Source organism: Podarcis pityusensis (genome assembly GCF_964106645.2).
Source record: "Podarcis pityusensis genome assembly, chromosome: 13".
NCBI lineage: Eukaryota > Metazoa > Chordata > Lepidosauria > Squamata > Lacertidae > Podarcis > Podarcis pityusensis.
Window position 1 is genome coordinate 18619679 of NC_138038.1, and position 13318 is coordinate 18632996.

At 45.2% G+C, this 13318-nt stretch overlaps 1 protein-coding gene across 3 annotated transcripts in view; it reads right to left on the bottom strand.

Moving 5' to 3' along the window:
• Nucleotides 1-398: 398 nt before the first annotated feature.
• Nucleotides 399-13318, bottom strand: part of LOC308462093 (ras-related protein Rab-18-B-like) — a 50431-nt gene continuing 37511 nt past the window's right edge. For 2 of the 3 annotated variants that reach the window (XM_080979489.1, XM_080979487.1), the window contains 4 exons: nucleotides 11930-12048; nucleotides 7745-7868; nucleotides 1475-1527; nucleotides 399-530 (listed from right to left, as the gene is read on the bottom strand). In XM_080979489.1, the coding sequence (XP_080835615.1) occupies nucleotides 467-530; nucleotides 1475-1527; nucleotides 7745-7868; nucleotides 11930-12048 (360 nt within the window). In that variant the 3' untranslated portion in view covers nucleotides 399-466. Of the gene's footprint in view, nucleotides 531-751; nucleotides 1036-1474; nucleotides 1528-7744; nucleotides 7869-11929; nucleotides 12049-13318 lie in introns of those variants that run through there. The other variant, XM_080979488.1, reaches the window with a different exon arrangement.

Here is a 13318-nt window from a genome sequence, read left to right on the forward strand (position 1 = left end):
TTTATCTACTTGCACTTGATGTGCTTTCGAACTGCTAGGTTGGCAGGAGCAGGGACCGAGCAATGGGAGCTCACCCCGTCGTGGGGATTTGAACCGCCGACCTTCTGATCGGCAAGTCCTAGGCTCTGTGGTTTAACCCACAGCGCCACCTGCGTCCCCATCTGCTACTAAACTTCAATCCAAAAGCAAAGAAGGAAGTATGGTATCTCCAAACCACGACATATGGGCAATATCTTCAGCAGCAAGTATTTTGCTGACTGACTGGCTGCTAGGATTTGCCTTCACAGCAAATACTGACGTGGCTCCAGTATTCTTTTTCATGAATTTTGAACAGAATCCTGAGAAGGTGTGTGCCTTGGCGCTGGCAAACTTGGCATAAGAGAAGCAAGGAAGAGACATTCTTTCCGTGTATCATGTTTAATTCTGAAACCCTAACAAAGAAATCAGCCAGCTGTTGGCGGTGCCATCAGCTAGCTGTTGAACTTCGAACAGGCCCAAAAGGTTTGCTATTCCTCACAGCGCCTAGCTTCCTGCAACAAATCAGAAGGGGGAAATATTAGACAGGGAAGCGTAGCTGTTTCATCAGAGAAAGGTGGGCCCTTTAATGCTTTGTTTGGCTTACACGGGGCCACAAGTCACCCTGCCAGTGCTCAGTTCCAGAGCCTATTTCTTGTGCCAGGGTTTAACCCTGGCTCCAACAACGAAGGAATAGAGAGAATAGAATCTAATCAAAACAAAGCGAACACAGCTCTGTATACGATGAAAGTATAAGATGCACTGAATGTCCCAATGCAATTGGTTTTATGACTCAAAATAATATCCACACAAGGTATTTATGTACAGTCACAAAAAACTTGAATATATATATATTCTTGCAAATTGCTATTCAGTATAACTGAGAACAAGAGTTCAATAGTTCAACTATGGAGTAAATCTTCCAGATAAAGACTGTGTACACGAAGGACTCCTGTCAACGAGATGCCCGGGTATGGTCTCCATTTCGTATGTCTTCTTCAGGGCAGTTGAGATATATTGCTAAATGACACATGTCATGCTGTCATTGCATTGTACGTACAAAAAACCATGAAAGATAATTCAAAAACATCGTAAATATGACAGTGTTACGTATTTGTTGGGCCAGCTTTTGATCTGCATGGGCGCTGAGCTCCTAGTACAATGCTGATTCAGAGGCTAGTCTAGTAATACATGAAATAGCCTCCAGAGGGTGGAGATTTAAAGGGACCATAGCCTTCAATCATACTCTGAGCTGTTGTCCAGTGTTTAACCCTGGAGCAAGTTAAGCAAGGGCCCCTCCAGACTGGTGTCTGGTGCATTCTGCAACATGTTAACACAGTAGTGCATTTGTGGTAGATTTATTCTGCTGTAGCTGTGTGTGTGTGTGTGTGTGTGTGTGTGTGTGTGTACACCCACCCACTCCACCAATAACATGGTCCGGACTGTGCTTCATACTTACTCGTGATTTGAGATTAGAAAGCGAGTGCTGGTCCTCAGATACTTCCTTGAATTCTGCAAGGGTGAGGACAACCAAGGTCACAAACTTGTCAGTGATGCTATTTTGTTTGTTTGAAATTATTTTTATTTGATTTTACAAATATAAATTCATAACAATACCAAATACATAATCCATATAAAGAGATTTCTCTGAATCTCGAGACTTCTCCACCCCCCAATCCCCTCCCTGGGTCCTATTGTCAACATTTTCAACTGCGTATTATTTCATTGTGATGCTATTTAACCAATGCTGTTGGATCTTCCTGACCTTGAGGCTAAATTGCTAGGCTGCTGACAATGATCCCAAACCAGCAGCTGGTACAAAATGCAGTTAATTTCCTAGTGTAGGTGCAGAAGAACCAGAACTACATTATATAAACACGTCCCTTTCCTTCTTCGTGACCCACTGCATTTGACTGAGCAAAACTGCCCCCTAAGGTAGAGTCAGATTCTTAGTGGCTTACCTGAATGAATGAATGAATCTTTATTTGCATTGGCCACCAGCCATAATAATAAAACAAACAAAATGCGGTATACAGAAGATAAAGGTAAAAAGCCAATTATATAAAATACATTTTGGGGGTTTGGATCAATAGTCAAATAGTGGATCTTCTTCTAATTGCCCAGGCTAAAAACCTTGCAACCTTTGCTGTCACTGTTCATCTTGATCTGCCAAGGGAACGGACACTGTGACAGTGGTTGGGCGTCCCGGAATGGACAGTAATAGTAATAGAGGGGTGATAACCTCACTCCTCAAATCTTTATAAAGATTGCAAGGCAGAAGGACATGAGCCACCGATTCAGTACTGACATCTCCACAGGGACATACCGTATTTTTCCATGTATTAGATGAGGTTTTTTGACTCAAAAATCATGTAAAAAAACTGGGCTCGTCCTATACATGGATAGTAGCGTGGGGGGGGGGAGCTGTGCGCCGCCAGCCAGGTGGTTGGGGGGTGTGCAACCCCCCCATGCCACTGCGGGAGGTGCACGTTGGGGTGATGGTGCGCGTGCAATTCCCCCTTAAAAAAGCTCAACAGCTTTGGGCCATCTCTCCTCATTTTCTTTAAATTTAGTCCTCCAAAATAGGGGGCGTCTTATACACGGAAAAATACAGTAACCGTTTTTCAAGTGGCTTACCTGTAACAGTAGACGTCTTTTCTCAAATGAAGCAAAGTCTTATTGAGCTCAGTGAGCTATCCTTTTGGATGAGCCGGATATTGTTTCTCTAGCATAAATTTATAGATTGCCATTTCTTTATGTTGTAGTATAATCAATTCACTGGTTTTCATTGCCTTTGTATTATTATAACCTGAAGTTGCGGGATGTGCGCAGATTGGAAACGAATGCGTATGCCTGCCCTGGAACATTTGCAGGCACAAACAGTATCGAAAGCAGCACTGGCCACCTGTAACATGCACACCACGAGTGCACAATGGGGGGGGGGGAGTTGGGGTATGTGCAATGAAGGAAAGTGTTTAGGGTACAGGCGAATGAGAGCAAAACTCCCTTCTCTCGATCTGTGACGGCAAAGCACCATCGCCTAGTCCCCAGTTTCAGAAGAGGAACAAAGGGGCAGAAACTTTTGTGCTAAGACAAAAGGTTGCAGCTGTGCCATCTGCCTTCTCCACTGCCTGTGGGAGGCTTGTTGACATCGAGGAGACGCCACTCGACTTTTCGGGAGAGATTTTAATTCCACCGACAAAAGATATCGGGGAAGGCGGCTTTGCAGAATAATGAGACCAGGGAGGAGGGGGAGGACGCGAAAACGTGACGGCGAGCGACACAAACCCTGCACCCTCTCCCTTCTTGCTAATAACAAGGTTGGAACAGTCGTTTCCCACGCATGAGCTTCGGGAAATGCGCCTCGCTGCTCCCACCCTGTTCCCCCAGCTCCAAGATGATCATAATCGGTTATCATATTCTACAACTGCTGGCGGGGAGAGTCGCAAAATTGATTGAGCTGCTACATTTTCTTGAAAATGTGGATATTAAGCAGCCACTGATATAAGCAGGGAACGCATCAAAATTCTAGGCTCACCCTCGAGGCCAGAGTGTCTCAACCTTGGGCCTCCAGCTGTTTTTGGGACTACAACTTCCATCATCCATAGCTAGCAGGGCCAGTGATCAGGGATGATGGGAGTTGTAGTCCCAAAAACAGCTGGAGGCCCAAGGTTGAGAAACGCTGGCCTAGGCAGAGGGTTCTTTGGAGAGCCAGTGTGGTGTAGTGGTTAAGAGCGGTAGTCTCATAGTCTGGTGAAGCGGGTTCGCTTCCCCGCTCCTCCACATGCAGCTGCTGGGTGACCTTGGGCCAGTCACACTTCTCTGAAGTCTCTCAGCCCCACTCACCTCACAGAGTGTTTGTTGTGGGGGAGGAAGGGAAAGGAGAATGTTAGCCACTTTGAGACTCCTTAAAGGGAGTGAAAGGCGGGATATCAAATCCAAACTCCTCCTCCTCCTCCTCTTCTTCTTCTTCTTCTTCTTCTTCTTCTTCTTCTTCTTCTTCCTATGCTTCAAAGGAGATCTCTCTCTCTCACACAGAGAGAATCTGGATATGTCACAGTGCTGAGGCAAAGGGGATTAACCCCTTCCACCTGCACCAATTCTCTGACTTCTAAGCTTCCTTCTCTCTGAAGTCTGTTTCTCCCTCGGCAGCAGCTGCTTTCTGGATAAGAGCACCATGTTTATGATGCATGGTTCTCTACAAGATTGGTGTGCTTCTTGCAGCCTGATGTTATGTGGACATTCTTACTTGGAATGTGGTGGTGGCCCAAAGGGCCACAATATATGTGATAATGTGTACCCCTGTAAGTCCTTGAGTGTGCGTCTAATAGAGATGTGGGACATAACATAATGTTCGAAGACTGGGAAAGGTTGTGGAGGAAAGGGGTCAAGTTCACTGCATGTATGGTGTTAAAGGAAAATATTATGAAAATGATGTATAGATGGTACTTAACTCCTGTAAAATTAGCAGAGATATATCATAGTAGTGATAATCTGTGCTGGAAATATAAAGAAAAAGAAGGTACCTTTTATCATATGTGGTGGACCTGCCCCAAGGTGAAAGACTTCTGGGAGAAGATTTATAATAAATTTAAAAAAATGTTGAACTATACATTTACTAAGAAACCAGAGGCCTTTCTTCTTGGAATAATAGGTCTGGAATTGCCCAAGAAAGATGTTAGATTGTTTTTGTATGCCACAACTGCAGCTAGAATTTTGTTAGCTAAGAATTGGAAAACACAAGAAGTCCCAACAGTGGAGGAATGGCAGATGAAGATGATGGTCATTTCGGAGCTAGCCGACCTGACTGGAAGAGTCCGCGACCAGAAGGAGGGAGGAGTACCAGAAGGAATGGATGAAATTCAAAGAATATTTAGTTAAATATGCTAACTTAATTGGAAAAACCTGCAAATATCAGATAGGCTTAGGATTTAAATGTGTGATGTTAGCGTATAATATGTTTAAAGTTAAAATGAAAAAATAGAATGATGTTAAGTGATTAAGTTAATTTTATGAGAAATTTGGTTTTGGAAAACTGTTACAATGATATACACTGAAACTCAGCCAGGGGGATTTGAGGAAGTCACTTAACAATGTTACTAAGATTGGATTAAGTATAGTTAAGATTTATGTTTGTTTGTTTGTTTGTTCAAAAATTTTGGAAAATCAATAAAAAAAATTTTGGGGGGAAAAAAAGAGTGTGCGTTTAATAGAGAAGTTATGGTAGCCTGCTACTTTATGAAACAGATGATTTTGCAAGTTGCCGCCCCCCAAATGGGGCAGAAATACAGCTCATATGTGAATCACAAAGATGCAGCTAAAAGCTAGAACATAAGTTGCTACATGGTGCAAATGGCTACACGTAACACAGGTTCCCAACTTGCACACTAACACAATGTAATAGAACATGGCGGGAACCAGAAATTAATCAGCAGAAATTGCTAGTGCTTAAGAACCACTTAATGAGGGTGAAAGAGGAGAGCACAAAATATGGTCTGAAGCTCAACATCAAAAAAATGAAGATCATGGCCACTTGTCCCATCACCTCCGGGCAAATAGAAGGGGAAGAAATGGAGGCAGTGAGAGATTTTACTTTCTTGGGCTCCATGACCAATGCAGATGGTGACAGCAGTCACGAAATTAAAAGATGCCTGCTTCTTGGGGAAAAAGCGATGACAAACCTAGACAGCATCTTAAAAAGCAGACACATCGCCTTGCCGACAAAGGCCCGTATAGTTAAAGCTATGGTTTTCCCCATAGTGATGTATGGAAGTGAGAGCTGGACCATAAAGAAGTCTGATTGCTGAAGAATTTATGCTTTTGAATTATGGTGCTGGAGGAGACTCTTGAGAGTCCCATGGACTGCAAGAAGATCAAACCTATCCATTCTGAAGGAAATCAGCCCTGAGTGCTCACTGGAAGGACAGATCCTGAAGCTGAGGCCACCTCATAAGAAGAGAAGACTCCCTGGAAAAGACCCTGATGTTGGGAAAGATGGAGGGCACAAGGAGAAGGGGACGACAGAGGACGAGATGGTTGGACAGTGTTCTCGAAGCTATGAACATGAGTTTGACCAAACTGCGGGAGGCAGTGGAAGACAGGAGTGCCTGGCGTGCTCTGGTCCATGGGGTCACAAAGAGTCGGACACGACTAAACGACTAAACAACAACAATAATTGTCCATGTGTAAAACATGAAATGAGGTAATGATGTATATGATTGGTGGAAACTGAAATGCTTTGTTTGAAATTTTATAAATACCACTGCCTGGACCAAAGGGCGGGGTTGCAGTTTTGCAGAACGATCCGACTGTAACCTACTGCTTTGCAATAAACAACGTTGGACTCCTAACTCCTCGCGTTTCTGAGTTTTATTGATGTAAACTCAGGAGATATGCTAACTTTGGCTTACGAAAGGAAGAGTCCCACTAACATGCTACAGGTCTCACCCACAGGTCCAATCCTTTAAAACAGGTCCCCGCCTCCATTCCCAAAAACACTTGTGGTACACATCAGTGCAATTGGTCACCCACTGTCTGAACCAGTGGGCAGAGAGGGAACGGGTGTGATGGCCTGGGATTCCGATTCGGAGGATGAAACAGAGGAATCCCAGCCTGCACAGGAGTCCCCGCCTCCAGGGCCGGCTGAACTGGGGCAAGGCCTAGATGCTGAAGAGCCTGCACCTGTGGCAGTGCATCAGGAGCTGGCCCCAGGTGAAGCCCTTCTGGCCCCAGAGGGGCTTGATGACTCAGTGGCCACAGGTGAGCCTCCTCCAGGGCCCAGTAACCCTTCGGCCTCTCCTGATCTGCAGAGGCTTAGGGCAGAGAGGCGAAGGGAACTGGTTGCCCCCAGGAGGAGTGCTCGCCTTAAGGCCAGAGGAGGCGGGGCTCCTGGGGACCGGGACCGCCCCTGGCCTTAGAAGAGGATAAAAGCCCAGTCAGCCCGGCCCCAGGTTGCGGGAGCAACGTCGTTGTTGGCTTCGGACCTTCCTGTGTTCCTGATCCCTGCTCGGCCTCCTGTTCCTGACTATCCGGTACTCCTGTTCCCTGCTCGGCTTCCTGTTCCTGACTATCCGGTACTCCTGTTCCCTGCTCGGCCTCCTGTTCCCGACCATCCGGTGTTCCTGTTCCCTGCACAGCCTCCTGTTCCAGCGTTCCTGTTCCCCGCCCGGCTCTCTGCCTCGGACCTTGCCCCTCTTCGTGTGGACTCTGCTACACCCAAGGTACCTTACCCCCGGGACCAGCACAACGGGGTTATTTTGATACAGCTTAACATCTTCAAATTGGATTGAAGTCGGTTTGGGGAGAAAGGCATCAAAATGCAGTGTTTCTCAACAAACTGCAGGATAGATGGGGATTTTGGCGAATGCTGTGTGTCCGCAGCCTTGCAAAACAACTGTGGGAGACAGGAATGTGCACACAGCCTCCTGATTTCAGTAGGACTTACTTTCAAGTCAGTGTGCATAGGACTGCTGCCTTAACATGGTATATTTCATTACAACCCACACACATTTTTCTACTCTCAGTGTCCTGGTGCTGGACACAAGCTCACATTTGACTTTTTCACATGGAGCTGCACTTGTCCTGTTCACAACTATTATACCTTGCCCACCTCTTCAAAGTACGGCCAGGTTGGCTTCATACCAGCTGAACCTTAAAGGCTTGAACGTTTGCAACTAAGGAAATGGAGGTTGGTTGCATTTTTGATAAATATGGGGAAGGGTGCACTTGCCTCCCAGTCAATCTCTGACTGCTTCCGGTCATAGGTTGGCTTTCTCTCTCGGATCCTCTTGAGGATTCCCTGATTCTCCACAGTAATCCTCACAAGTTCTATGTTCTGCTTCTGCCGCTGTGAACTGCAAAACCCAAACAGGTTAAGGCTAGGGTGTGGAGAAACACTACGCATTCCCAGGGGATGCCCCGGAAAAGTGGGGAAAGGGAGTTGGTTTCGGCACCAAAATGTTAGTTCTGGCCTTTAAAGCCCTAAACGGCCTTGGCCCAGTATATCTGAAGGAGCGTCTCCACCTCCATCGTTCAGCCTGGACACTGAGGTCCAACTCTGAGGGCCTTCTGGTGGTTCCCTCCCTGCGAGAAGTGAGGTTACAGGGAACCAGGCAGAGGGCCTTCTCGGTGGTGGCACCTGCCCTGTGGAACACCCTCCCATCAGATGTCTAGGAAGTAAACAACTATCTGAAGGCAGCCCTGTTTAGGGAAGTTCTTAATGTTTGATGTTTTATCGTGTTTTTAATACTCTGTTGGGAGCTGCCCAGAGTGGCTGGGGAAGCCCAGCCAGATGGACGGGTATAAATATATTATTATTATTATTAGTAGTAGTAGTAGTAGTAGTAGTAGAAAAAGAGAGTAGGCGACATACTGTTGGCTGAGGATTATTGTTGGTGGCACCAGATGTTCCTATTCTGCTAGCGCAAGACTTCTGCACATAGAATAAAATATTCCCCTCCAATCCCCTACAGCGTCCTCACTCTGCACCCTCAAAATCAGTTTTGAAGGGTTTGAGAGACCTTCCAGAGCAGATTTGGGAGTGAATGGAGAAGGAGAAGGAGAGGAAGGGTCTCACTGTGTGAGTAGAGTTCTGCTGGTGGAACATTGGAAAGAGCCCATCACGTTTAAGGTCCCTTCCAACTCTACAATTCTATGATTCTAAGACAAGTAGCTCATGGAGATGCTGGTTTCTGGCTGGAGAGTTCCTGCCTCAAAATCTACTCTGCAGCATCTTTGACTCCCTGCAAATACTATTTTATTGGGTAAAGGACCCTAGGACGGTGAAGTCCAGCCAAAGGCGACTATGGGATTGTGGCGCTCATCTTACTTTCAGGCCAAGGGAGCCGACGTTTGTCCACAGACAGCTTTTTGGGTCTTGTGGCCAACATGACTAAACTGCTTCTGGCACAACGGAACACCGTTACGGATACCAGAGCGCATATAAACACCATTTACCTTACTGCCGCAGTGGTACCTATTTATCTACTTGCACTGGCGTGCTTTCGAACTGCCAGGTTGGCAGGAGCTGGGACAGAGCAACGGGAGCTCACTCTGTCACAGGGATTCAAACTGCCGACCTTCCAATCGGCAAGCCCAAGAGGCTCAGTGGTTTAGACCACAGCACCACCTATTTCCCTTTTATTGGGTACTGCCCCTCCAGCTAGAACCAGAAAGGATCCAGGAGATGTATCTCTAGATCCCTTGTGACCACGTGGGGAATCCTGGGACAGCTGTCCCACTATGGACAGCATCTTTCTTCAGCCATCTCATATTAAAATCCACCTCATTAGGATGCGACTGTCCCCACCCAAAAATGTGTGTCTTATATTAAATGGAAAAGAGAGCAGGAAGATGCGAGGCGGATGGGCATCTGTTGAGAACATCACTCCTCTTGTCTGGTCATGAGCCAGTCAAAGAGCTCTTGTCACGTTATTGCTATAAAAATGCAATAGAAGTAGAAAGTTTATTCTTAGACGTTTTCCTTTGCCCTCCCCACCCTGGGAATAAATTAGGAGGAGGGATCCAAAATCCATAGCAGGGCAATTAAAATGTCACAGAATTGTGAGCAAGCTTCCGAGGTAAGAAGATTTAAGTTTTAAGCAAAAGGGAAGATGTACCTGGCTAGGTGTTAAAGCCCTAAATACTTCCCCCCGTTTATTTGTTTGTTTTGTAACACAAGAACATCTTTTAATACAAAAACCCTCTAATTTTTAAAAAGGGAATCTTTCTTTGCATCAGCTAGCAGCTGACTATTGTTTGTTCTGTTATTTTTATAACTATTATTTCTTTTCCCCTGATAAAAATTACAATGCAAACTTTATCCCCTTTTTTATTTCATCAGTCTCAAAATGAAGCCAGTGGGGAGAGATAGGTGACTCACTAGAGATTAAGCTTTCTTATTCTATACCGTATGAATGAACAGCTTACTGTCATGAAAAGCAGCTGGTTCTGAGACACACCTTTTACGACTCATGTATTAAATACGTAGATAACAATGAGGAGGCAGCCTATGATGCAGGGAGGACTCCAACCAGGGTCTCCAGCAGGTGGCCTTCGGTGATTCACCTCCTATGGAGGGTCCTGGTCCCTCAACACATCAGGAAAGTCAGGCTCTGTGTGCTCTATAGGCCAAAGTTCTTGCTGGAATTCAGTCAGCTGCCACCCTCTGCCCTCCTGGCCAGTATGACAGACCCTTCAACATTTCTATGGGGAAAATAGGGACATCCTATTCCATCAAGATAGGGATGCGGGTGGCGCTGTGGGTTAAACCACAGAGCCAAGACTTGCTGATCAGAAGGTTGGCGGTTCGAATCCCCGTGACGGGGTGAGCTCCCGTTGCTCGGTCCCTGCTCCTGCCAACCTAGCAGTTTGAAAGCCAGTCAAAAGTGCAAGTAGATGGGGGGGCCACTAGGGGGCGCATTGGAAGATGGCCGACAATACCATCTCTCCAACCCACACGGGGTAATTAAGAAGCTGTTATGGGAGTAGGCAGCCTCCCTTGTTGCCCCAAGGAAATGGGGAACACTGCCCTTGCCTGCTGTGCCCATAAATCACCCCCTAATTCGAAAGAAGGGGGTGAGGGCCCTAGGCAGAATGCCCCCGTGTGGACATCGGCTCTCCTGGACGCTGTCTCTGATCGCGCACTAGTTGCAGCAATTTGGAATAATTAATTACAAAAGAAGCAAATGCACATATTTCAAGTGAAGAAGCGGAGTGAAGTCTGCTAATTTAAGTGACCTCTGCGAAAGAAGACGACGGGCTGGAGAAACAGGAATATTTTACGAAGAAGATACACCAAAGGCGGGGTATGTTGACAACAGGGCTGAATGGGGGGGGGAAACCTTTTTTACTTTCCTTCTATGTGATTTACAAGAACCCCTCCTCATTAGAACCGTCGGTTGAACTGACCCAAGCAGGATGATTAAGGTCTGTGTGGAGATAAACTTTAACCAAAAGTATGCTTTATGGAAACCGAGAAGCAATAAGAGCTTTTGGGAATGGCGCAGCAATTAATTGGGAGTCGCCATCTTGCCAAAGGATTTACAGCCGGGAGGAAGAACGGATTTGTTTTCAGACTGCATTCCTAGTGAATCTCCTCAAAGGTTTTGAGAAAGGAGGCAGATTGGTGAAGACTAATGACGCTAAGACTGTTTTGATGTATGGAAGTGATGTTATATGGAAAACGTCTGGATATGGCTACTGGATAAAAAAAATTAATATCCACGCAGGATTACAAACTGTTCTAACCAGCTTGCGGAGACTATCAGAGGTCACAAAGAGAAAGGAAAAATATATGAAAATAACAACAAGAGATGTGGAAAAATAATAAGAAAGGACTGGATAGTACTGTGAACATCATAAGGTTAGATTTGTGGACATTAAAACAGCAGTAAGAAGCAAAAAGTTGATTGGATCCCTTCGGAACTTGAAATATGGGTACCCCCAACAAAAATTTAAAATTTGGCTGTGTAATTTGGAATTTATGTAATTTGGTTTGATTTGATGTGATTGGTCGGTTAATAAAAAAATATTCTTAAAAAAAAAACAAAAGTGCAAGTAGATAAATAGGTACCGCTCCGGTGGGAAGGTAAACGGCGTTTCCGTGCGCTGCTCTGGTTTGCCAGAAGCGGCTTAGTCATGCTGGCCCCATGACCCAGAAGCTGTACGCCAGCTCCCTTGGCCAGTAAAGCGAGATGAGCGCCACAACCCCAGAGTTGGCCACGACTGGACCTAATGGTCAGGGGTCCCTTTACCTTTACCTTTATTCCATGAAGGGGCCGGGCACCCACAAATTTCAGCCCCAGGGCCATGCACGCTGCATGGCACCCACAGCCCCGAGCAACGACAGCTGGGGGGCCAAGCTGGCACTCCCGGAATAATAGCGTAGAGGCATTAAAGACTCACAACTGCCCACCTCTTTTTTTGGTACGGGTTCCAGCAGTCTACCAAGCCTGTGCCGCGATATATATGAGCTAGGCGTGTCGACAGGGTCTTGTTTTCCCGTTCAATCAGCCCAATTTTCTTTTGGGCGTCCTATAGAAAGAGAGAGCGAGAGACAGAAACTGTGAATTTCTTGTTTTTTTAAAAAAAGTTTTGTTTATCCTATAATAAACAGGAGCTCTCAACCTCCTCCCCAATCCCCCCTCCCACATTTTTTTAAATAACATTTTTACACATACTTATGTCCCCCGTCCCCAAGGATGTAAATTGTTTTTTATTTTACATTTGGCAAAAAAGGCAAAAAAAACCCCACAACCCACCTCCCCGGCCCCTTTTCCCATTCCTATGTGCGTGACAAAAAAGTAAAGCAGAGTGTGACTGTTTTATAAAATGGTGAATTGCGGAATTTTTGCCAGTTATTTTCTCTCCTGTTGGGACTGTGGTGCGCACTGCAGGAAGAAAATATATACGGGGTCTCAGGGTGCCTGCATATTCCTACTGCGGGGGAAATGGCAGTTTCATGGAAGGGAAGAAGGCAATTTTAATTGGAAAAAAAGAAAACGATCTGTAGTGTAATGTTGTTGTTGTTGTTGTTTTAATATAATGTCACTTCTACAAATTTCCACATTTACATTCATCAAAAAGAACAGACAATATATTTATTCATCAACTTCCCTCCCCTTCTTCCATGGTTCATTCTAATTATCCTCTGCTGCTGCATATTCTAATTACTCCATATTAGTTTTTTCTCCCAGCTAAATTATACAGTGCTGAATTCACTCTAATCCTGCTAGTGTTTTAATTTGCTTGCAATGAATCTTCAGATATTTTCCAAATATTTCCCACTCTTCTTCCTGATCTCTTATTCTACTGGTTAAACTTGACATTTCTGCATATTCCATCCATTTTGTCTGCCATTCCTCCTTCATGGCGTCATGGTTTTGATCCCATTTCCCCAGCAACTTTTAATCTTAAAATATGTATGTACCAGACTAAATATTGATGCGGCGACATTGACATTGCTTCTTTTTCTTAAAAAGAGAATACTAGCTGTGCCCATAAGTTTTTGTTGCTGTTGAATTTGGTAAATGATATATTCGGGTGGGTGGTGATGCTGCAATGATAATTTATAAATGAGAAACATTCCCTTATTTGGGAGACTTGACAACCTTTTATTAAAAGTTAGGGGGTTGTATCTTACTAACTAACTAACTAACTAACTCAGAGTGGACCTACTGAAATGAATGGACAAGACGAACTTAGGCCCTCAGGTGGTACGGATGCCTGAGTCTTCTAAAGCAACTACTCTATTCTGAACTTAAAAATTGAAATCATAATGCTGGTGGTCAACAAAAGAGGTTTA